A 23,915-nucleotide genomic window follows, 5' to 3' on the forward strand; every position below is an offset into this window, starting at 1 on the left:
AGCAACTTCTCGGAATCGGGGCTGTGTCCCCAGCCCCGGCACTGGGAGGCGCCGCCCGAGGGCGGGCGGGGGCGGGCGGGGGCGGCCGGGCCGTGCCCGCGGCAGCGCCACGCCCCGCCCGGGGCCCGCGGAAGGGTCGAGCCCCTTCGGAGCCGCCCTGCCCCCGCCGCCCCTTCACCCGCTCGAAAATGCCAACTCACAGCACGCGGGGCACGCCGGGAGCGCCGCTCCGCACTACAACTCCCGGCGTGCCCCGAGGCGGGGTGGCCCCGTCCGTTCCCAAGGCAACCGCCGCCCGGCCGGGAGGGAGCCGAGCTCTCCCTCGGGGGTGGGCGGGGCAGAGCGCCGTCCTCACCCTCCCATTGGCTGAGCCGCGGGCCGCGCCGGGCCGCCATTGGCGGGAGCGGGTGGCAATCGCGGCGCGGGGGCGGGCGCGGCGCGCGCCGGCGGTGCCGGCCGGCGATTGGCCCGGGGGCGGGGCCGGGGGGCGTGGCCGGGGGCGGCTGCGTCATGACTCCGCCAGCTGATCCGGGACGGAGCCGGCGCGCGGCGGGGGGAGGCGGCGGCACCGGCACCGGGCACGGCACCGGCGGGGCGGCGGCGCCGGGCCAGGCCAGGCCGGGCCGAGCCGAGCCGAGCCCTGCCCGCGTCCTGCCCGCCCGAGCCGCGCAGGTGGGTCCGCCGGCACCGCGCTGGGTCGGGCGGTTCGGGTGGCGGAGCCCCGCGCGGCGCCCCCGGTGCTCCGGGGCTCGGGCGGTCGCGCCGTGCCCCGTTAGGGAAGGTCACCTTTCCCCGGGGCAGGGCGGCCGCGGGGGGTGCGGCGCGGGGCGCCCTTCTCCGGGCCCCGCGGCGCCGCCCGGGCCGGGCGGCCTCGCCCCGGTGCCGGTGGGGCGGGAGCGGGGCCGGGCCGTGCGCCGCTCCCGCCGCCGGAGGGTCCCGGCGGGGCGGGCGGGGCCGCCCCGGGGCCTCCCCGCCACGGGCGGTGGCCGCCCCGGGGGTGACCTTCACTCCGGGACCGGACTGGGCAGACTTTGACCCGCGGCCGCTCCCCGCCGCGGGCACGGAGCGGAGCATCCCGGGCGGCGGGGCGCCGGGAGGGCGGCGGGGCGGCCCGCGGGGAGCGGCGGAGCCGTGGAGCGGCGCGGGGGGAGCTGCCTCCCTTAGCGGGGGAGGGGGAGCCGGTTTTACCGAGAGGAAAGACGCTGGGGGAGGGGGGGTGACCCGGTTGTACCGGGAGAGGGGCACGGCCGGGGGCACGGCGCTCTTCACTAGCGGGGTGAGCTCCCACCGGGGCCCTGCCCGGAGCCGCTGGGCTCCGTCGGTGCTGAGAAGGGCTGGGTGGGAGCCCCGTTACCGACAGGGCCCCCCCTCGTCGGTCCCCGGTGCCGGCGGGGCCCCCGGTGCCGGCGGGGCCGGTGGCTCCGGCGGCGGGTGCTGATTCACGGGCCGGCGGGGGTGGAGCGGGGCCGGGACCAGCTCGCTGGAATCCGGACCAGATGTACCCGGCACGCCAGGAATGCTCGGCATCCCCGCCGGGCCCCGCCGCCGCCGCTGCGCCCCGGCCCCGCACCGCGCTCCGGCCTCCCCCGCTGCCCCGGGCCCGCCGTGACGCCGCTGCGAGGATGCTGCGGTGGCCCCCGGGGGTTTCCCGTCCGTCCCCCGCCGTGCCCGCTTTCCCGGGAGGTTCCCACACCCGGTCCCCGGCAGCCGAAGCGCTGCGCGCTGTGGAAAAAAGGGATTTTCCCGGGGTCCAGCACCAGCGCTGGGGTTGGCGTCCTCGCCCTCCGACAAAACGGCTCGGAAAGGGGCTGAGCTGGCCGACATTCCCCCGCCTGACAAAGTGTCTCCCCCGTCAGGATTAGCTGGCTCCCGTCCAGGTGGGACCCTGCCAGCCGGGATGGATGCCCAAGGTGAGCCCTGGGAATGCTGTCCCCCCACCTGCAGTGCCCTCCCTGCTGCGGCCGCCGGCCCGGCCCGAGCCGCTGCCTTTATCTCTTATTTTCCAGCAGGAACGGCCTTGGATTGCCCTGCCTGTTCCTCGTGGTGTGGGGTGGCTGGAGCTCAAGCAGCACCTGCCTTGGGAGCGGGGAGGGGTGGGAGAGTTGAGGCTGGAGCTGCCTCTGGATTCCCTTGGATTGGGGGTGTCCCTGGAGGGAGGCCAGAGCCGTGGGTCAGCGTTGTGAGGAGGGACAGGAGCTGCTGTGGTGACACAGCATGGTTCAATCCTGCCTCTGAAATGTCTGTTCCCTCCCCAGGTGCTGCCGTGCCCACCCTGCTCCTGGCTAACCAGCACCAGTTCTTCAGTGGCAAGCTTTATGTCCTTCTCCAGTAGCTAAAGCTGCCAGTTGAAGAACTGTTGAATGTAGCCACTCTCTTCTCGTCCCTGGGACCTTGGATGCCAGCCAGAGCCGTGCCCTGAGCCACCAGGATGAGCCACTCTGCAGAGTGCTGTGCATTGGAGGGCTGAGGATGAGTCTGACCGGGATGAAGAAAGTCTCCTGGAGGATTGCAGGCAGCTGTGCCAGAAGGGTTGCCAAACTGTGTCCCCCCCCTCAGTGGGGTGGCACTGAGCTGGGAGGAGACTGAGAGAAGCATTAAACGTTGTTTTGCTCAACTGCTCAGTTTTGGGACGTTTGTTGCCCGTGGGTTGCCTGGATCAGGTGGGAAGATGGTGGGGACACAGACCCTGGAGTGGCAACAGCACCAGAGCCGTGTCCCCAGCGATGCCACTCGGGGGCCTGCAGTGGAGGGGGCGATCCTTTGGGCTTGTCCTGAGCCACAGGCTGGGCTCAGGAGCTGGACTAACCCTGCAGCATGGCAGGAGCCTGGGGACAGGGCTGGCCCAGCCGGGCTGGGCGCGGTGGGGCCGGGCCAGGCTGACTCAGGGCCGAGTCACTCTGGGCTCTGCACGGCTGCTCCCGAGCCTCTCCGGGGGTTTTGGGGCTGGCAGCACTCAGAGGGGCCCTGGTGAACTTTACTGGGCTCTTCTGTGCTCCAGGCTCTGGCTCGTTGGTGAGCAGAAGCTCCAGACTGCCCTGGAAGGAATTTGGAAGCTGCTCTCCAGGGCTGGAGGAGCCCCTGCCCTGCTCTGAGCGAGGGGAGCTCCCAATGAAGGCTCCAGGGAGCCTCTGCACGCCAGGCTTTCCCACAGGACTGCCAGCAGCACCAGCTCCCAGCTGCCCTGGTGAATGGGAAGCAGGGGAGTGTCCAGGCATTGCTGTCACAGCCTGCCAGGAGGAGCACAGCTCATCCCAGCTCCGAGGGCGGGCAGGGAGGAACAGCCCTGTGCTGAAATGTCTGCACAATCTCAACTCCATCTGCCTGCCCAGCCTCCAGCTGCCCAAGGCAGGGCTGCTCCCAAACTTTGGCACCCAGCAAAGCACAGAAAGTGGCCTGCTGTCCATTAAGTGGTGCAAGCAGAATAAATCTGTTGTCCTGGGGTCTTTCCTTCTTACATAAAGTTGGTGTGTTCTTGCTGATGGTTACGAGCAGCTGAGTTTCTTTGGGGTGGTTGTCACCCAGAGGGGCTGGGACTGCTGAACACCCTTGGATCAGTTCCTCCCACCACAGCTGCCCTGCTGCAAGCCCATGCAGAGCAGCTGGCACCTGCTCAGTGCCCAGCACAGCCTGGAGTGCAGCGAGGGGCAGAAATTCGGGCTGGGGGGTGCCTGAGGGCAGGGAGGAGCAGCTCCTGGGCCGTGCTCCCCCTCTTCTGCAGCACAGGTTGGTGTGTGAGAGAGCTGTGTGCCTCACAAATCCTCACCTTCCCTGTCAGGACGGAACAACCTGTGCTGCAAACCCAGCTCTTTCCTGGGTAAAATGTGGCTCCTTCAGAGCAGCAGCACCAAACCTGTGAGGTCAGGAATTGTAAAACACTGTGTTTCAGGTCAAATGTGGGGTGCCAGAGGACAGGTTTGGGTGTTTAACACAAAAGCAGCACTGCAGTGTCCCAGCTGCTGAGCACAGGGCTCAGGCTCTGGCTGTCCTGCACTTCTTGTCGAAGCAGAGGGGTTTGGGCTCTCACTGAGTGTCCCTGTGGGAACTTGCCCAGCTCCTGGACTTACCCTTCCTCCTGCACAGCCCCATGTGACTGGTGAGTAAGTGCAAGGCTTCCTGCAGAAAGCACAGCCTGGCTATGCAGAAATCCAGTAACTCTTTCCTCCAGCATCTGGCCACCTCCTCCAAGCATGCAGGGCCACAGCAGGCAGGGCTGGCTCTGGGGCTTCTCTGCCAGAGTCTGGCTGCTCGTGCAGCAGCTGATGTGACACTGCAGGCAGCAGTGACACTGCCAGCAGGTGCTGCTGGCTCGGAGGCTGGTGCCACCCCCCTGTCCTTAGGGGCAGGGTATCCTGTGCAAGTCCCTGCACACAGCCCACCCCGCTCCCTGCTGGGAGAGCAGCTCGTCTGGGTCACAGCTCCCCTCGCTGGGAAAATGTGTTTTTGCAAAGGAGAAGGTCAGCGTGACCGGTGTGCTAAATGAGAGCTCCCCGCCGACAGGGAAGGAGCAGGAGGAGCTGCTGTGGCTCTGCTGCTGCATCTGTGCCTGTGTGGTGGCTGCTGAGCCTCAGCTCAGCCCCAGGCCATGGCATCCTCCTCTGCTGAGCTGTGCCCAGCACAAGTGGCTGTCTGCAAACACAGACTGCAGGTGCTGGGTTCAGCTTTGCTGATGGTTTTATTGCTCCAGGCTGGGAGGATGTGGAGCTGTTGGCACTTGGTTGTGAGCCCCTGGCAGGGGGCACACACCAAACTCAGCTTTGTGCCAGCGAGGGGATGTTGCCAATGTCACAGGCCCTGAAAACGAGAGGTGGGTTGGGGGTTTGCAGGGACTCCTTTTGGTTTTGTGTCTCTCAGTGGGCTCTGCTGACGTGGGGAACAGCCCAGAGCCACCCACCAGCTCGGCCAGGATGTCACTTACTCTGCTTCTTCTTTGGAGATTTGTTTCCCCAAGTACAAAACTTCTGCAATCAGAGACACCATGGGGTCACAGTTCAGGCTGGCAGCTGCAGTCACATGGCCATCCCTGGCATGGAAAGAGGAAGAGTGTGGATCTCCTCAGTGTACAGAGCTCAGCATCCCCGTGGCCAGGAGCAGCTGTGCTCCAGAGGGCTCAGGGCAGGCTGGCTGCTGCTGCAGGGTGCACAGGCACTCGTGGCAGATTGCCTGGCACTGCTGGGAGCTGGCACTGAGCCTGGCAGCAGTGGGGCAGAGGCAGAGATGTGTCCCAGGCTCTCTGCCCAGCTGGTGTCATCGTTTGAGCTCATTCCCTTCTCCTTCCCTGCCCTGCTTTGGTTTTCTCTGGTTCAGCACCAGCAGCTGCCTTTGGTGCCCAGCCAGGGGATGTGGGGCCTCTGTGGGATCCCTGCTGTAAGAGAGAGGGCTGTGCCCTGATTCCAGGGCATGGCCAGGGATTCACTCACCTGATGTAAAAGATCAGGAATTTCTCTTGCTCCAGGCTGCCCTTCACAACAGTGTCTGTGTATCCCTTCCCACAGCCTGTGGGACAGAGCCTGCTCAGAGCCCTGGCACAGCAGCTTGCACCACCCCACCTCAGAGCCAGCGTGCTGGGGACAGAGGGGACAGTGCCTGGGGCTGGCACGGGGCTGGGGAGCAGACATCAAGGCCCTGGACTGAGAAGCAGAACTGACTTTGAGCCTCTCCTTGGTGTGGAGAGGGAAGTTCTTCCTCTGTGACCTCTAACCCACTGTAGATCAGCAAGGAACCAGAGCTCTGGGTGAGCTCCAGCCCCGGGGCTCAGACTCACCATGGCAGCCAGTCCAGAGCCTGAGCTGCTTCAGGTGAGCTCTGTTTACAGCCCCAGACCCTGCTGGGGGAGGGAATTCCTCTGCTGCCCTCCCTGCCCTCCCTCCCTACCTGCATAGCGGATGCTTTTCCCAAGCATTGTGGTCCAGAAGTAAGGAACAGTGTGCAGCTCCTCCCCTCTCCTCAGCATGTTCAGAGCAGCACAGTGACCTGGCAGGAGCCAACACACTGAATATTCCTCCTGCAGCTCCTTAAAAATTGCTCCCCCGTGTCTCCTGCTGTCCCTGCTGCCCCATTCCCCTCCCCGAGGGAGCTGGAAGGTGACAGGTCCCTCACCATGGGCCTCAGCCACTTGTTGGTGGTGGATGCTGGACCTGTCCCCATCCAGCAGAGCCACTGGGAAGGTGACCACGTCCCCCGCAGCGAAGACCTTGGGGATGTTGGTCTGCATGTGCTAACGAGCAAAAGGCAATTAGTGCAGTGACGGGAGGGAAGGGATGGGGTGTGAGCTGGGCTGCTCAGCTGGCACTCACCAGATTGACCAGGATGGCACCTTTGTCATCCCTGGCAATGGAGGTGCCCTTCAGGAACGCCGAGTTGGGGCTGGAGCCTGTGGGGAGAGCAGCAGGGATGAGCTCTGCAGGGACAGGGGGGAGATTTGGCCTCACAGCTCCTGCTCCTGCTGGAGCAGTGACCTGTGCTCGGGCTGCTGCTGAGCCAGGGCAGGGCAGCCAAGCTGGGCCCAGGACACAGCAGGGACCCGTGGGGCTCAGCAGGAGCCAAAGGCACAGAGAGAGTGGCAGCAGCTCCTCTCCTCCTGCCCGTGTGTGCTCGTGGGCTGCTGACCTCTCCAGGTGCTGGGGCCAAGCAGAAGGGCTGGATGATAGCAGAGAGGGAAAGATAACAGCAGGGAATGGTGTCCTGGAAAGGAGCTGTGATGCCCTGGGCTTGCTGGATGTTTTCCCATTCCCAAATCTGCCTCCCTGTCCCAGCTGGGGTCTCTTACCTATTCCCACCACGACCACATCTGCAGGGAGCTTCTCTCCGTTGGCAAGGACAGCCTCTGTGACCTAGGAAAGAAGGAAAGGTCATTAATAAAGAGTTAAAACCTCTGTCCTAATTCCCACAGCCTCCCTGCTGCTTTGCTCTTTGCTGTCTCTTTTTCTTCCCCAGGTTTGGATCACCTTGTCCAACTAATGTGTGCTGCTGGGAATGTAAAAGAAAATCACACTGCTGTCCCTGGGAGAGGAACATTTAGTGGTGCCCTTTGAGCCCAGAGCTGTGCTCAGTGAAAAGGAAGGGAGGGTCTAGGCATGGGAGAGGAAAGCCTGATGCAGGCCCTGGGTTATAGCTCAACTTGGGCCTTTTTCCCCTAAAATTAACAGTTCAGGGATCACAGAGGCATGACTGACCTTTCCATCCTTTCCTTTCAGCTCACACAGTTCTGTTTTCATGTGGAACTTCACCCCTTTATTTTGCAGCATCTGAAAAGGACTGGTTTGAGTATTCATTAGGAAATTCCAGGCTATAAAAACAGCTGTACCCAGCCAAAAGCCAGGCAGGCAGCTCTGCTGCTGCTCCAGGGAGATTCCATCTGTGTCCCTGGCTGCTGCAGGGACACAAAGCCTGGCTTTTCTCTGCTGTGCTGGTCAGGACTGCTGTGTGAGGTGGCTTTGGGGTGAAGAATTGATGTGTGTGGGGGGAAGAAAGAGTGGGACCAGCCGTGTGTGCAGAGCTGGTGGGTGAGGACACAGGCTGGGCATGCAGAGTCATGACTCAGCACAGGGGCGAGGTTTCCTGGGCTGATGTGATCCCGGGGCTGCTTGGATATCATGTGTTCTCCTCCTGGAAATCAGCCCCAGGTTTTGCTCACCCTCATGGCAACACCTCCAACCTGAGGACCCAGGGCGTGCTGGAAAGGGAACTCCTCTCTTTCCACCACTGAGATGCTTCCAGCCTTGTCTGAGAGGAAGGCAGCCACCTCCATCCCTGCAAGGAAGAGGCATGCCCGAGGTAAGGCTGCTGCAAGCATCAACCTGCCCCCTTGGGAACCTTCTCCCCTTCCAGAGAGCAGAGCTGATGTGCTGCCAGTGCTGAACTGCTTTGCTATGCATTTCTGGGCTGAGGTATTTAGCTCCCCCCTATTCTTTGTTCTCCTGGATGTTAGGGGATGCAAAGAATAGCTCCTGGTTGTGTCCAAACAAACCCCTTTCTGTGCCCTAGCCCCTTGCTTTCCCAGTGCTTCTGGGGAATGCAGCTCCTCTGGAGGACAGTGACCTTTTCAGAAGGCACATTTCCCTCTGTCCATGTGTAGCAATTGTTTATAGCTCTCCAAGTTTCTGGCTATCAGAGGAAAGAATGAGTGTGTGCTGTGTAACACACACCCCCAGCAGCTCCAGGGAGGATCCCAGCCGGGCAGGAAAGGAACATCCCTTCCCCGAGGGCCTGCAGTGAGTGTGCACACACACAGAAGGGGTTTGGAGGCTCTCACTGGGGGTCTGACACCCACTCCAGCCTGGTACCTATGAATGAAGCTCCCACAACCACCAGGTTCTTCCCAGTTGCCAGCTCCAAGATCTTGCTGGACTCTTCAGGGGTTTGGAGTGTGCAAATGTTCTGCAGGTCTGCACCTGGGACTTTGAGGACACCAGAGCTGGAAGAGAGAGACTCCGGATGCATTCCATGGTATGAATCAAACAGAAAGAAGGAGAAGGGAGCACAGACCCACAAACACCTCTGTGTCATTCCATTCTGCCCTTCCACCTCAGTTCCTACCACATCCCAGTGCTGTCCTGCCCCAAGCCCTGTCTGTGGCAGACACTGTGCACTCACTGGCTGCCTGTTGCAATCAGCAGCTGGTGGTACTTCTGAGAGGAGCCATCCATGAAATGAACCTCCTGCCTCTGGAAATCCACGGACACTGCCTGCAGGAGGAGGGGGCTCACATCAGACACCATCCTCTGCTCCCCCCTCTGTGCTGCCCTTGCTCTGGGCACCCAGGGGAGATGAGGGGAGCTGGGATCCTCTCTCCCTCTTCCCACAGGTCCATCCCTGGATGCACAGGTCGGTGTCACAGCCTCCCCACTGAGGGCTGAGCTCAGCTGCTCTGGTACCTCTTTCTCTGTCCAGAACTCTATGCCCCGAGCCTCGAGGAATTCAGGTTTCCTCAGGTAGACGTCCTCAGCTTTCAAGTTCATTTCCTGGAAACACAACAAAAAATGTGAAATAAAGCATTTCTTAGAGGCAGCAATTCTCCTGAAGTGTTCCTTGTGGAGTCAGTTTGGAAAAAAGGTGAATTTTACACGAGTGAATCACAGCTCCCCACACTGCCCCATCCCCATCACCTTGTGCCCTCCTCAGAAAAACCACCAAACTTTAGTGGGAAGAAAGGAGACAAAACAACAAAGGCAGATAAAAACATCAGCTTATGTTGACTTTGATCAGGTATTTTCTGGGAGGAAAATGAATTTTTCCTGGAAATAACACCCCTATTGCTTTTGGATGCCTCAGCACTCCAGCTTTGCTCCCTCCACTGCTCCTGGCCCTGAGTGTGGCCCATGCCACACGTGGTGCCCATGCCACACGTGGTGCCAGGCACAGCCCTGCCCGTGTCACAGACCTTGCTCAGCTTGGATTTGTCATAGGGGACGTGCTTCTCGTTGGTGGCCATGATGATCCTGCCTGTGAAGCCCTCCTGGCGAAGAGTCTCTGCACACACCAGGGCAGCCACACCTGCAAGAGAGCTCATCTCACCTCACTGGGGAGGAGGAGGAGGAGGAGGAGGAGGAGGAGGAGGAGGAGGAGGAGGAGGAGGAGGAGGAGGAGGAGGTCAGTCCTCCCTGGAGAGGAGAGTGGCAGCTCTCAGTGTGTGGAGGGAGCAGGGCTCAGATCCCTTCTCTGACCTCCCCCCAGCAGCAGCATGGTGTTCTTGTTGAGGAGGCACCTCCTGCTCGTGTCCTTCACCCTCAGGCTGCTTTCCAGGTCCTAAAAAAAAAAAGAAAAAAAAAAGCAAAATGCTCAAGTCACACTCAGCCCAAGGCACTGCCTGTGCTCAGTGACAGCAGGTAAGGTCAGTACCTTCTTTTTTGCTGTAATGAACACCTTTCCATCTTCCACTGTTACCTGAAGGAGGGAAAGGAGAGGGTTTTTAAGTGCTGCGTCGTGAGGTTGTGGTAGGAGCTCTCCTGGGAGATCCTGGTCCAGTGTGCCATCTGCCTCTGATCTTGGATGTCACATGATGCTGAGGAGCTCATGAGCTTTTCTCCTCATCCTAAGAGCACTGAGGAAGAGCTGTAAATCCTCTTTTTCTTTCCAAAAGCACTTGTGCTGGCTCCGAGGACTGCTAGGATCTGTGGCATCACCTTTGACTGAAAGGAGCTTTAGGGCAGGGAGTCACATAATCCCAAAATCATCCCTTGTGGTGAAGCTCTGAGTGACAGAGCTGTGGTCAGGGCAGGGGGCTTGGGAGAGAGGATGAACGTGAGACCACCCAGCTGGGAGGCCAAGGAGTCACCTTAAAGCAGGAGAGACAGTCCAGAGCAGGGTACTCCTCAATGTCCCCAGTCCTGATGTTAAAGCAGGCCCCGTGCCAGGGGCAGCGCAGCCTCTCCCCTCTCAACACCCCTGCAAGAGACCCCCGAGCTGGGCAGTGAGCACCTCCCTCCCCGAGGTGGTTCTGTCCCCCTGCCCAGGCTGGGGTTACCTTTGCTCAGCGGGGCACCGTAGTGGGGACATTTGCTGCCCAGAGCTCGGAATTCCCTCCTGTTCCTCACCAGCAGCACTGGGTACCCGGCCACCATCACCTCCAGGAGCCTGGGGGAGAGGTGCAGAGGTGGGCACCTAAATCCCCACCTAAATCCCCACCTCAACCCCCCCCAAACCCCCCCAGGCACTCACTGTCCATCCCCAACGTCGTCCTCCCTGCACACCTCCTCAGTGATGGTGTCACCGCTGTCCATGCTGCTGGGAGCACTGGCAGGCACCCAAAGGGCCCCAAACTTCTGATGAAGCACCAAAATCACCTTCAAACACCCCTTTTTAAACTTTCTGTCCAACCCAACACCCATTCCTCTGCCCTTTTCCCCTCTGAATTACCCCACTTCTCATTTCCAGCCCTGTGTCTCATTACGCTCAGCTGCAGCGCAGGGGGAGGGAGCAGAGTGATAATGGCTCTTGTAAACAAACACAATTATTTATGGGGAGCTGCTGCTGCCATAGCCCATGTCTCCCTCAGACTGGGTCTAAAGAGATGCTTCAGCCTCTCCAAAGCCTCTCCAACATTTTTGCAGAGATGTTACTCATGGTAATTGCCATGAAAGCACTAATCTCTGCCCAAAATACCTCCTGGGCTAGAAAACAGCCAACCCCCTTGGTCCTTAGTGCTCTCTGTGCCTCAGCAGTCATTGAGAGGCTGATTAGGAATCTCCCTCTCTACTTTGGAGGGGGAAAAAGCAAGAAATGGAGCAGAGGAAGACAATTTAAGGCAGATTTTGGTGCAGGGTGGTGACTTTCTCCTGCACACTCCCCTGCATGCTTCCCCAGTCCCAGGTTCTTTGGGAGAAGCACGGCTGGGTACTCACCTGGTCCTGCCAGGGGGGTCCAGGCACTGTCCCCCGGGTCAGAGAGCCACCACTGCTGCTGCCTGTGACTTTCTCCCGTGAGGTGACACCCTGGTGTCTCAGCACAGCTGCCAGCCCACGGCTGGTGAGGCTCTCCCCGAGTTGCACAACGCTCCCATCCCTCAGGAGCTGCAGCTCCTGCAAGCAGAGCCAGCCAGGCAGTGTTATCTGATTTCTGCAACTGGCCTGGGCCTAATTAAGGGTATTTTGCTGGGGTTTAGAGTTGCAAAAGAATTGAGGGCACATAGGAATTATGGCACAGGTGTGGTGTAAAGATGGGTTGTGTCATGGGCAGTGTGACCAGAAACTCAAGGGGTTCAGTGCTATCCCATGGTCCCTTCCCACTGCCCCTTTTCCTGGTGGACAACACTCCAGCTCAACAACACAAGGTATTTTTGCAGCACTTTGGAACGATATTGCTACTTGTGATATATTTTCACAACACTTAAAATTCTTTGACTCGATTTTTTTGTAGGATTTTTCTCTGTTACTTTTCAGGAATGTGAAGTTTCCAGCAGTTCTGCATGTGCCTTAATTCCAGCTCTGCTCCTGATGTCCAGGCACAGGATCCCTTCATCCCCTGGCCCGTGAAGGATGGTTTGGAGCAGGGTGCTGCTTGCTGGGCTATTTTTACAACAAAGTGGGAGTTGCAAAAAACTGGGAGTAACACCTACACTGTTTGTGTCTCCTCTTCTTCTTATCTCTATTTCACAGTCAATATGCTTCACAACTTAAAATATGCCTCAAAAATTAAGGGGGGAAGAGTTACCAGCAGCGTGCTTCCATCATCTCCCTTGGAGAACAGGAGATCCACAGGGATCAGCTCCCTGCCAGCAGCACCTTCCCAAATCCTGCAGCAGCGGGGATGAATTCCCCTGGTGGGTATCACCTGGAGAAGAAGGCAGGTGCAGGATGCTGGATCAGTGCAGGATGGATGATTTGGGAAGCAGTTCAGTTCATGGGACCCTCCAAGCCTTGAGCAGGGTCCCAGCAATCCCGGCCCACGGGCTCTGCACACCCACGACGGCCACAGGAATGAGGGATTTTCTCACAGCACCAATGAGCAGCTTCTGGGCTCTGCCCTCCTGGCCAGGAGCCTGAATGTGAAGCAATTTGGCTGCCAAATGTCCGTATTTAAACCCTGTGTAATTATTCCCCAGAAGCGCGTTCCCACGTGGAGGAGCAGCAGCCTCCTCTGACTCAGCAGAAATCGCTGGAAAAACGTCTGCCCAGGGATGGAAACCTGCAGTGAACGGGCAAAGGGGCAGGCACAGAGGTGTGCAGCTTTGGGATGAGGCAGGTGGGGCTTGGTCCTGGGCAGGGATGTTTGCACTGCAGGGCTGGGCAGCAGATTGGGCTGCTGGATGCAGCAGGAAAGGCTTTGGGAAAGGGCAAAACAAAATGCCTGACAGAGGCAAAGATGACAGGATGGATATTAAAAAGGTGATAGACAGAGGATACAACGTGGAAAAGGGCTTTGGGTGTCGGGGAGAAGCTGGGGCTGGCTGCAGGGGTGTTAGTGTGTGTCAGGAATGCACAATATGCCCTCGAGGGACTGGGGTGGGATTGGAGGCAGATTTTCAGGAAGATTTTCTGTAAACATCTTCTGGCCCTTTTCAGGTAAACCACAGGTGGTTACTCAGAGGGTTTTAGACCTTTGCTTGTAGCACAAGTCAGGATTAAACATAGGAAGGAAGAGAGGACAAGGAAGTGGTGCCCTCAACCACAGAGAGAGCCCAGGTGGGCATCAGACGTCTCAGAGCAGATCTGCCACCCACGTTGGTGCTGACTCACACGGGCTGCTGAGCTGACCTTGGGTTTTATTAGACACCTTCCCTTCTGCTGTGCCTCCCCAGGGCTGCTGGCCCTCCAGAAAACCCGAGTTTAGAGGCAAGGATTTCAGGGTGTAACTTTCCTGCCTTCAAGCTCCCACCACCACCAGCTGGAGTAGCACATTTTTTCATGCCATGGCTGTGTGGATTCATCTTTTTCCCACCTTTTTCCCAGCTCAGTGCCCTTCCCTGCTCTGCCAGACCCACTGATTTTAACAAGCAGCACCCACAGAGTCAAACTGCTCAGCTGCAGGAAGAGGAAGCGAGGTGAAGCCTGCAGCAGAGCTGGAGTGATTAATGGGGCACTGCTCTCAGAACAGCTTGGTTTGTGATATTAATAACGAGAGAATTCAGGAGGGAACCTAACCTGCTCCAAGCTGTGCAGCCAGCAGCAGCAGGAGATGCAGGGGGGAAGCTCCTGTGCTGGTATTTGTAAAACAGGAGGAATTGAGTGGGCTCAGAGGCTGTGACGCTGAGCTGGGTGTGGGGGCTGGGATGTGCTTCCACCTTGGAGGATTCATTCTTAACCTGTCTGAAATGCAAGAAATGAAACCCCATGTAGTGGTAAATGCATCATGATGTAATCATGAAGCACATACATATTCATCAAAAATTACTTAAGCTCGAGACTGGTGAATTAAACAGGGGAAAAAATGTTTATCCCACAAGGGAAGAAGACAGGGAAAAGGAAATATTTAGTGGGAATGAATTTGCTTAGAGAGTAAGAATAATTATATGTGATGTTTCACATTTTCTTCCTAAGCATTCATGTCTGGTGATGGTGAGGGATGGGATACAGGCCTGGCAGACACCTGGCACCACTTCACAGTGAGCACTGGGAAGGAAAGAAGGAACCTGAAACCTGGCTAATAACAGCACATAAACAGTTCAGAAAGTCAAAACATTTGGGGCATGGCAGCTGCAGAAAGCAGAGCAGAGCTGCCCATGCTGCTGAGCTTGAAGGGGATTTGGCAGCCAGTGGAATTTTGTTCATCCCATGGCATATCTGTGCAGCTGGAGTGAGGAGAGAGCACATCCTCTGTGCCACTGGTCCTTGACAGCTGGTCCAGCAGAGCCCTGGAGGAGCAGCTGGGCCTGCAGCATCCTTAGGGACACTGCTGGCTACACGGGATTCTCCAACAAGCCCCTTGTGCCAAGTCCTGAGGGGGGAAAAAAAATCCTTCCAGTGCTGGGAAAAGGGAAGGCCAGAAGAAGAAGAGCGTCCAGATCAACCTGCCCTGGGGTCATTTTTCAAAGCAGGCTCTGCCTGGGTGGTTTGGGAACATTCCCACCTGCCAGGCTGCAGAAGGCACCTGCTGTGCCCATTTTTCTGCTGGTGTCTGGCACCAGAACGTGCTGGTCCTGTGAAGCTCCCAGGAGACACTGCATTCCAGGGATGACCTCGGGAAGGATGAGCAGCCTGGGCAGCAGAGCACCTGCAGTGCTGGGCAAACCCTGTGGGTGCAAGGAAAGCCCTGCCCTCAGGAGTGAGAGCTGGCAGCCCTGGGCAGGGCAAACCCAGGTTTACCTGGGGTTTGCCAGGTTTAACCCAGGCTGACCCAGGTTTACTCCAGGCTGTGGTGCAAGCACAGGTGATTTCCTCTGCCAGATGAGTTCAAGTCCTGAGGTCAGTGGTGAAGTGCTGACTTTTGGCATTTCTTGCCTTAAACTCTGGAGCTGCTCACCACACTCACAGAGACTGAAATTCCTTTCTTCCATGTCCACAGCAAGTTCTACCTGGGGAATATCCAGCTTCCACATCAGGAAGGTGTTCCTGGCTGCCAGGGGTGGCTGCTCCAGTTTGAACTGATTTCAGCTCTCTCCACAGCTGCCTCTGCAATGCTTTGCCATGCAGAACCTGCATTTTGCACAGTAGTTCCTTTCAGAAGTGTGGAGTTCCAGACTCCCTGGATGGAGATGTGGATATATAAAGCATTCCTACATCATCTGACTTCTTATGGCCTGAGCAGACAGAGTGGTGACACAGTTTAGAGACGGATGGAGACAATAGCTAATTAAAGTTTGGAAGCCAAACTGCTTGATTTGTTTTGAGCTCTTGGACTCCTCAGATTACCCCAGGTGTGAGCCAGGTCTGGCATTAGGTGAGCAGATGGGTTTTATGACTCCCTGGATGCAGAGAGGCAGATTAAGGGAGGGAAGCTCTGCAGGAACAGGAGCATGACTTGTGCCTGGCTCCCACATCTGCTGGCTCCTCTGTGGAATCTGGGGCAGAGTGGGCTCCTCCTTAAGTGAGGGATGGTAGAAGTGCAAAAGCACACCCCAAACCCCACCCAGGAGTAGTTGGGGAGCATCTGAGGGGGACAGAGCTCAGCTGGCAGAATTCCTGTGGTGGATTATCACTAAACTGCCAGCTTTTCATTGTGGAAAATGGGTTGTACATCTCAGCAGAGAAACCCCAGCCTGGGAAAGGGAGACAAAAACGATTGTCTAGCTATTTAATAAAATTCTGTACCCTCGATTTACTCCTCGATTGCTGCTGGGAAGCCCCCACTGTGGGATTAGCTGTGGTGCCGTGGATGATGGGATGGACCCGGGCATGTCCTTGCTGGTGTCTGCCAGGAGTCCCCAGCCCTGCTGGGAGCAGGCACCGGCCTGGGCTGCATCCCCGCAGAAAATCAGGTCGTCTGGGGACAGTCGGAAAACTTCTGGAAATCTGGGTGAAAAAGGCAGTATCTCCAAATAAGGTGGGAATGAGGAATGCCACGGGATCGGCTCCCGGCTCTCCGGCGGGCGTGCAGGGACCTCTTGTGGCAGCGGCGCCCGGAGCTCCCGTCCCCGCTCTTCCCCTCGGGTTCTTTTGGGACAAGCCTGGCCCCCGAGCCTGTGGCGTGTGGTTGAATTTTTGGCCTGATCCGGTGTCAGGGGACTTGTTTCTAACTGGGCTTGGATGTCTGCAGTTCCAAAACCGCCCCCGGTTAATGCCATTGCTGCAGAGGAAGGAAAAGGCTGGAATCCGGGTTGTAAGAAACTACGGCTCAATGGGAAGTAAAATTAAATTGGGCTAAAATGACACAAAAAAAGTAGTTTATATGTAACTGTTGGTCGTGCTCTAGCAATGGGATCAAAGTCCTTGAACCAGAGGCTCAATTAATCACGGCTTAAATTCCTCCCATGCAGAAGTGGCAGGTAAAAGCTCTCCAGCCTCCAGAAACATTTTAACTATTCCTGTTCCCCAGCCCTGAATGCTCATCTTTGGGATAAACGCAAATGGAGGAGCCCCTGGGGAAACAGGGCTGGACCTGCAGGCATTTCACAGTCCGGGACTTTCCCTGCAGGAAGGTGAAGGGATGAGTTGTCACCAGGGAAAAGGGCAGTCAAGATTTTTTTTTTGAGGCTAAACCACCGCAGACGACTTCTCATTCGGAAACCGGCTCTGTGCAATTTTATACTCAATTAATTGTTAAATGATTTTTCTCCTCAGTGCCCTGAGCAGCCCAGCACGTCTCCAAGGCATGTCTCTCTTTCCTCAGCACGTCTTATGCTGAACAAAAATGTCTTTGCATTTGGTCTTCTCAGTAGCAGATTAGCCTGTGTGATCCTTGCACTCCTAATACACGAGATTATTTAAAATCCCCTGAGCACTCAGGGCTGCCTATTACTTCAGGCACTGTCTCCCTGCCACGTAACTGTTATGAAAGTACATTGTCTTGCCTGGCTTTTAAGCAAATTTGTGCAGCATGAACAGATGCCTTTCTACCAGTTGGGACCATCATAGAAACACAGAATCGTTTAGGCTGGAAAAGAACCTCACCCGTCTCCCAATTTGATTTAATCACTCAGCCTCCCTTCCATCGGTGTGTGTTTGATGTTTTTGTGTCCATCACCCCAAAGTCAGGACAGCAACTAAGAGCTCAGGCTCCACACGCTTCTGTTTCAGCCAAGAGGAAGTGGAAGATTTCATCTAAAATTAATACCTCAAAGCAGAGGTGGAGTTTGACATTAATCGGTGTGTACACGGTGACTCAGCCCGGCGGCAGAAGGGGAAGCGAGGGCTGAGCAGCAGCTTCTGCTGGAGACATCAAAAAGCAACAAGGGAGCGATCAAATTACGGGAAGCTGGAAAAGCAGCGTAGTTGTAGGGTAGAACTAAAATTGTGGCTACGGGATTGTGAATTTCCACAACCTCCAGACAGCGGAGCTGGGGTATCCCAGACATCGGGGAGCTCCTCTCGGGACCAGGCATGGGACAGGGGGATGCGGGATAACAGTGCTGTGGGCAGAGCAGTTTTAGGCACGGCAATCAAGTCTTTTTCCGTGCTTGGTGTGCGATCAGCCCCGGTGCTGTGGTGTGGTCCCGGGCTGAGCAGCTTGGGGAAGTTCTGCCCAAGGAGACAATGCCGGGCATCAGCTGCCAGGGAGGCTTTGGGGTGAAGGACCACCGGCAGCAGCACCTCACGGGAGAGGCGTTCGGCACCAAGGTGGAGGAGGAAACTCCGGGGGACGAGGGAAGCGCCTCCAGCTCCCGCACAGCGACGGGACACGCGTTCCCCGCTCCGTGCCACGCTCTCAGCCCGCTCCGTGCGGTGCCGGGGAAGGCGGGTGCATGCCCGGGGCTCAGCTCCCGTTCTCCCGCTCCCGCGGCCCGACGGGGAGCGCTGCCCTGCGCGGGGCCGTGCGGGAGCTGCCAGCGCCAGCCCCGGGGCAGCCCGGCCCTTCCCCCGGGGGTGCCCTGGCCGTGCCCCGCCCGGGCGGAGCGCGGAGCGGCCGGGCAGGGCGGTACCGGCGGGGCGGTGCCGGTGCCCAGGGCGGGCCCGGGGCTGGGCGAGGCGGAGCCCGGCGGGCAGCGAGGCCGGTCCCATGGGAGCCCGGCGGGCCGCTGGACGCCCATGGCTTTCAGCCCGGGGCTGCTGGTGGTGGCCGGTTCCTTCGCCGCTTTCCGCCTGCTGAACCGGGGGCTGGAGCGGCTGGTGCCGCCGCCGCCCTCGGCCCGCCGCAACCGCTGGAAGTGGCGCAACATCTGGACATCGCTGGCGCACAGCGTGCTCAGCGGCGGCGGGGCGCTGGCCGGGTGAGCGGCACCGCGGGGCCCCGCACGGACACCGGGCTGCCCCGGGGGAGCCGGGGCTCTGGGAGGGAATGGGGACATCGAGGGACCCGACGGGGACCGGCGGCCGAGGGGGTGCGCGAGGAATGGGGGTGTTGGGGAGCCTGGGGGTGTGAGGACATGCAGACTGCGGGGCGCTGAGAGAGGGAGGAAGGTCCGAGGGACCAGGGATGGGGAGACTGCGGGGAAAACAGGAGGAGAGGGGTGGCTGTGGGTGGAGAGGGCAGCAGGAGGTCGCGGGGGAGGGTCGGCAGCACCAGGTGGGTGCTGAGGACACCGGCAGGGGAATGGGAACCGGAGGCACTGCCCGGCACTCACGGCCTCTCTCCCGTCAGGTTCTACCTCCACCCCGAGATGTCCAAGGACCTGGTGGGCACACACCCGCCCGGGGCGCACAGCCTGGTGGCCGTGTCTGTAGGTGAGGTGTGGCCATGGACTGTCCCCTGCTCCGTCCCCCGGGGGTCTCCGCGGGCTCGGCGGTGCCTGACACCAGCCCCTCGAGCCATGTCGCGATGTCTCAGGCACCTCAAACAATCGCCCTATTCTTGGCAAAGGACAGTGGCTCCTTTCTGTCCCACGGCAGCCGCAGCCGGGAGGTACTGGGCACCCTCGGGGCATCCCAAAAGGGCCCACATGGGCTTGGAGGAGTCAGTTGGTGCCTCTTCCTGGGAGCACATCCTGCAGAGTGACTGCAAGAGGGACCCAAAGCACCCCAGTTTCCTTCTTTTGCTGAGTGTGGCTCCCCAGCACACAGACGTAACCAGCACTCAGGTGCAGAGCCCACTGGGGCAGGGGGGATCTGCTGGCACTGCCCTTCCTGACCCCCTCTTTGTTCATGGCCTCCCCAATCCCAGGCTATTTCATTGAAGACTTTGTGGACATGTTGTGCAATCAGAAACTTCATCAGTCCTGGGAGCTGCTCTTTCATCACTCTGTGGTGAGTGCACCAGCACAGGTACCACCAGGGACGCTGGGGATGGGGGCTCCTGCTGGCTCTGAGGGGGTTTGCTGCCTGCTACAAAGTCTGATTTTATTTCCTGGGGAGAGGAGCCCGGACAGCAGGGCCTGGAGCTCCTCTTGGTCCTTCAGGATCTGTACTCTTAGAGGGTCTCCAGAAAGGCCCAAAAATGGGGTGGTATCAGTGATGATGAGAGAGATGGGGAGACTGAGAGCTGGTCAGAATCCAAATTCATTGTGGACTACATATGATTATATACTCTTCTAGGAAAGCTAGTAAGTTTTTACTACAATGACTGGGTTCATCATCACATAAACAAACTTACACATTTTACAACATCTCTTGCTTGCAGAATTTGATGTAATTTTCTTCTCAGTCTGATTTAATTTTCAGCTCTGTTCTTGCCAAGGCATCCTGATTATCAAATATCTTATGCTAATCACGTCCAAAGTCCATCACCCGTCTTGTGTGTCCCAATAGGGTAGGAAAAAACATGTGTACAGAGCATGGGCTGATCCACAACAGTGCCACTGGCAGCAGTGACCCCGTGTCCCCTCTGGCCCAGGTGAGCAGCTCATCTCCTGTGGCTCTTGCCCTTTTGAGCACCTGCCAGCAAGGGCAGCACATCCCCTCCATCCACCTCCCCTCCCCGGGGTGCTTTCACCCACCTGGGGCTGCTGTGGCTGCAGCAGCTGTGCTGCAGGGCCCCCACCCTGCCTGGCTTGCTGTGCCCTGTGTGAGTTTCTCTCTGATCACCTGCAATGTCCAGGTGCCAGAGTGTTCTTCCCAACCCAAACAAGTCTGTGATGCTGAGACTGTGGGTGCTGCAGGGCAGGGGGTGGCACAGCCTGGAGCTGGGCAGTGGAGACGCTGCAGGGTTCTGGGGAGGCTCAGGGCGTGCAGGGCCTGGGGAGGGCACAGGGGCAGTGCTGGACTCACCTGGGATGAGAGGGGTGGTCAGACCTGCTCTGCCAGTGAGCCCTGGGGCTCTGCTGGCTGCTGCTGGTGAGCCAAAAGTTCATCTCCACAATAGCACTAATTCAAGCCAAGACAGTGATTTAACGGAGCAGATAATCTCATTACAGAGCACAGCACTAATGGCATAAACCAAAGAAAGGACTGAGTGTGCTGAAGCGTGGGCAGGCAGAGCCTGTCCCCCTGCCTGGCAGGGAGGGTGAGGGGCAGGAATGCTGTCCCAAACAGCCCCGGGGTGCTTCAGGGGGCTCTCTGACACACCAAAGCCACCTAATCCCTGCAGGGTGCCTGCCCTGGGGACAGCCTCTGAGCCAGCAGCACCCATAGCCCCGGGCTACAGTCTCCCTTCCTGCCCATTCATGGGTGTGGAAAAACCTGCTGGGCCACAACGGGCTGCATTCTCCAGGCTACACCAGGGTAGGTTGGGCTGCTTTGTCTCCTCAGCCAACCTGGGGCTCACAGAGCTGTTTCCTTCTCTTCCCACTGGAACAAAAAACCCCACTCAGGTTTCATGCAATGGTGAGGAGGTGCCAGAGGCTGCAATCCTCCCAGGATGGCACTGCTGTGATGATCCTTTCCACCTGTGCCCAAGGGGTTCCAGCTTGCAGCAGCTGGGAGCAACCAGCCCCTGGGCTCAGCCCCTCTCCTCCCTCCTCCCAGGTGATCATCTGCTTTGGAATTGCCGTGCTGCTCCACCAGTACGTCGGCTTTGCCCTCGTGGCTTTACTGGTGGAGATCAACTCCATCTTCCTGCACCTGCGGCAGATCCTGCTCATGGCCAACCTGGTGCACACCGCCTGCTACCGCCTCAACAGCCTGGCCAACCTGGGCACCTACGTGGTGTTCCGCATCGCCACGCTGGCCTGGATGACCCGCTGGCTCTTCCTCAACCGCCAGAACGTGCCCCCGGCCACCTACGCCGTGGGCACGGCGGGCATGGCAATCATGACGCCCATGAACATCATCCTCTTCTACCGCCTGCTGCGGAGCGACTTCCTCAAGCCCAGGCGGGAGAAGGAGGAATAGCTCCTCCCCTGCGACCGGGGCAGCTCCGAGCCCGGGAGCGCCCGAGGGTGAACGCGGCTCTTTCGGTACCTTGAAAGGAGGGGCTGCACTAACAGAGCATCCAGGCTTTGCTTGTGGCTCAAGATCCTGGGCCCTGCCCGGCAGAGAGGTGCTCGTGGACCAGGCGCTGTGGCTCTGCTCCCCAAACGCTTTTGGATGATGTGGTTGGACAAGTGGGAGGTGCTGAGAGAAGCCTCGACAGCTCTCAGAGCTCCCCGGGGCGCCACTGAGGTGAGCAGGGGGCAGAGCAGCACTTTCCCCACTGCCCTCCCAGACATCCCCACACCACGGGGTGTTTCCAGCCCCTTGGGTGCTGCAGCCCCAGGGTCCCATCAGCCACGGGACACGGAGTTCTCTGAGGGATCTCTGTGCAACACCACCAGCAAGACAGGCTCCAAGGCTTTGCCTTCCAGGAGATGTCAGTGAAAACCAAACCCTGCACTGATAAACCCTCCCTGAGGAGACTGCCCAGGCTGAGTGGGCACTGTGGGGTGCAGCCCCAACCTCTCCTGACAACTGGAGCTTTTCCCGCGTTGTTTTGTCCCAAAATAATTTAAGTGCCCATAAATGAGCGTGGGAGAGCAGGAGTGGCTGTGTGATGGTCACTTCCCACAGATGTGGGGTTGCCAGGCACTTTTTAGGATTCAGGCACGTCAGGAATGCCAGGTTGTGCTGCAGAGCCCGGGGTAACGCTCTCACCCGGCAGCAAAGGCTCTTACTAACACGAGCTTTTAATAAATGGCTGCAAATGAAGTGGCTCGAGGGGAAAGGACTGAGAGGGGACAAAAGGACTCAGCATGCCAGCCCAGACTGGGGGTGTCACTGCTTGGCACAGTCCTTACCCCTGTCCCCCTGCCATGGAGTGAAAATACACTGCACACTGGCACACTCTACCTCTCTCGTTGGGTTTTTTTTTCCCTCCCCTTTCCTTTCTGTGGAGGAAGATGTAGGTTTTTAAATGTTCTCCACTCCATATTTCCTCACTGATTCTCACAGTGGAGTGCCCCCCAGCACTGTGTGTGTAACAGGATCATCCCACCTGGAGTTACGTGAGCCAGGCTGGAGGAATCCACCGGCTCGGGCACGTTTCCTTTGTGTGGCAAATCAGCTTTCACACAAAATCTCCCCCTTGGTCTGAAGAGCAGGCACTGCTCGCAGAGGGTGGCACGTGTTCTGAGGATGGGGACACATTCCTGCTGGGCAGGGAAAGGACAGTGATCCATGGGCAGCTCGAGCCTGGAGACAATGCCTGGCCAAAGCTGCTTACATTTCTATTTGTGGAGAGCAGGGAAGCTTCCAGGTGCTGGGCACAGCTACTCCAGGTTTGGATTTGTCACCTCAGGCAGTGCTGAGGTGCCCGTGTGCCCCTCACAGCCCCCAGCTGCAGCAGAACTGTCACCCAGGGCTTTCTCTTTGCTTTGACCCATGTATTGCATAAAATTCCAAGTTTTCCAGGAGCTGCTGCGCTGATCCTTGCCCTTAGCACAGCCTCTGCCTCAGCTAAAAACGCTGCCTCTGCCCACGCCGGGGTGTTTCTCGAGGCCTGGATTGTGCTCCCACATTCCTGCTGTCACGTGGATGTCCTGGACCCCAGGCACGTGGGGCTGGGGGCCAGGGCAGCCTGCTTTGGGCTCCTCTTAATCCGCCGTGGTTTTCCCACAGGGCTAAGGTGGGATAAGCAGTGGCTTTGCAGGTCACCGAGGGATGCCCTGTGCCTGGCCATCCCCATGGGAACTGCCACTGCCTCGGCTTCAAAGGTTTTGGGAAGGACTCACCTCTGTTCTCACTGCATAGGGGACCATGGGGCTGGAAGGAGCATCTCCATCAGGGAATTAATTGCTGGGGAGCAACACCCCGGCCTGCCACCCAACCACCCCGGCTCCAGCCCCATCCAATATCCCTCCAGAACAAACCCTATTCCCATGGCAGCCCCACCCTGGCAAAACCCTAAGGCAAGAGCCTTAGGCTGAGCGACCCTGACAACACACTGAACCCACCCACAGTGAGCTGCACCTCACCTTTACACAGCTGCTGGGCAAGCACTGAGGGCTGGGGGGCACCTGCGAGAGGCAGGAAGGGGGCAGCGAGGCGAGTGGCGTCTCGCTGGGGGATTGCAGTGCGGCCATGGGGCAGCGCTGGGGGTGAGCACCCGGCCTGCCCGGGTCACAGGGGCCGGCTGGCACGGGCTGAGCGCGCAGAGGGGATGTGCAGCCCCCGTGGGGACGTCCCCGCGCTGCTCCCCGCGGATGTCACCGGGATGTGCCCGCGATTTCCAAAATGTCTCCCTGAGGGCTCCCCCCGCCCCTACCACCCTCCGCGAGAGGGGGGCGCGACCCCCCCTGCAGCGGCGCCCCCTGCGGCAGCGAGCAGTGAGCTGCGCCAGGCGCTGTCCAATCAGAGGCGGCGCCGCGCCGTCACCGCCGCCCCTCTCCGCCAATGGGAAGCCGCGGAGGGCGGGACCGGGGAAAGCGGGACACCACACCGGAAGTGTGCGCTCAGACACAACTCACTCCCCTCTTCCGCCTTCAGTCCCGCCCCCGCCGCTCCGCACGCTGATAGGATATCCCTGCTGTCTGTCAGACCTCCTGAAAGCTGATTGGGCACTCCGCGCTGCTAGTCACGCCTACATCCGGGTCTCGCAGG

General features: G+C 58.8%; 2 protein-coding genes and 2 long non-coding RNA genes across 4 annotated transcripts; 3 read left to right on the forward strand and 1 right to left on the reverse strand.

The window, feature by feature from the left end:
• Nucleotides 1-509: 509 nt before the first annotated feature.
• LOC135283951 (uncharacterized) lies at nt 510-2,614 on the forward strand. The gene is made up of 3 exons (XR_010349533.1): nt 510-672; nt 1,857-1,910; nt 2,256-2,614. It is a non-coding gene; the product is annotated as an uncharacterized LOC135283951 (long non-coding RNA).
• A 2,038-nt stretch (nt 2,615-4,652) lies between these two features.
• Nucleotides 4,653-11,112, reverse strand: LOC135283594 (apoptosis-inducing factor 3-like). Its single transcript, XM_064394545.1, has 18 exons — nt 10,657-11,112; nt 10,463-10,572; nt 10,274-10,383; nt 9,838-9,882; nt 9,663-9,744; nt 9,380-9,492; nt 8,874-8,960; nt 8,593-8,684; nt 8,283-8,413; nt 7,634-7,749; nt 7,173-7,244; nt 6,767-6,830; nt 6,294-6,370; nt 6,097-6,214; nt 5,872-5,970; nt 5,418-5,493; nt 4,916-5,020; nt 4,653-4,791 (listed from the first exon to the last, which is right to left on the reverse strand). Exons 1-18 carry the CDS (start codon nt 10,824-10,826, stop codon nt 4,749-4,751), a joined length of 1,710 nt encoding a protein of 569 aa, XP_064250615.1. The 5' UTR covers nt 10,827-11,112; the 3' UTR covers nt 4,653-4,748.
• On the forward strand, nt 5,706-8,965 carry LOC135283595 (uncharacterized). Its single transcript, XR_010349303.1, has 4 exons — nt 5,706-5,795; nt 7,617-7,773; nt 8,383-8,445; nt 8,804-8,965. It is a non-coding gene; the product is annotated as an uncharacterized LOC135283595 (long non-coding RNA).
• A 6,313-nt stretch (nt 11,113-17,425) lies between the features above and the next one.
• Nucleotides 17,426-22,729, forward strand: TLCD2 (TLC domain containing 2). The gene is made up of 4 exons (XM_064394713.1): nt 17,426-18,238; nt 18,610-18,692; nt 19,129-19,211; nt 20,868-22,729. Exons 1-4 carry the CDS (start codon nt 17,565-17,567, stop codon nt 21,231-21,233), a joined length of 1,206 nt encoding a protein of 401 aa, XP_064250783.1. The 5' UTR covers nt 17,426-17,564; the 3' UTR covers nt 21,234-22,729.
• The last annotated feature ends 1,186 nt before the right edge of the window (nt 22,730-23,915 follow it).

Source organism: Passer domesticus, chromosome 19 (assembly GCF_036417665.1).
Source record: "Passer domesticus isolate bPasDom1 chromosome 19, bPasDom1.hap1, whole genome shotgun sequence".
In the NCBI taxonomy this organism is placed as follows: domain Eukaryota; kingdom Metazoa; phylum Chordata; class Aves; order Passeriformes; family Passeridae; genus Passer; species Passer domesticus.

What these genes read in the sequence shown, in the direction of transcription:
- LOC135283594 (XM_064394545.1), bottom strand. Translation starts at nt 10,826, where the DNA reads ATGGGTGTTGGGTTGGACAGAAAGTTTAAAAAGGGGTGTTTGAAGGTG. An exon ending in TTCCTGATCTTTTACATCAG is followed by an intron (nt 5,021 to 5,417) that starts GTGAGTGAATCC and finishes TTTCCATGCCAG; the next exon opens with GGATGGCCATGTGACTGCAG. An exon ending in ATCTCCAAAGAAGAAGCAGA is followed by an intron (nt 4,792 to 4,915) that starts GTAAGTGACATC and finishes TCTCGTTTTCAG; the next exon opens with GGCCTGTGACATTGGCAACA.
- TLCD2 (XM_064394713.1), top strand. Translation starts at nt 17,565, where the DNA reads ATGCCGGGCATCAGCTGCCAGGGAGGCTTTGGGGTGAAGGACCACCGG. An exon ending in CCTGGTGGCCGTGTCTGTAG is followed by an intron (nt 18,693 to 19,128) that starts GTGAGGTGTGGC and finishes CCCCAATCCCAG; the next exon opens with GCTATTTCATTGAAGACTTT. An exon ending in TGCTCTTTCATCACTCTGTG is followed by an intron (nt 19,212 to 20,867) that starts GTGAGTGCACCA and finishes CCCTCCTCCCAG; the next exon opens with GTGATCATCTGCTTTGGAAT.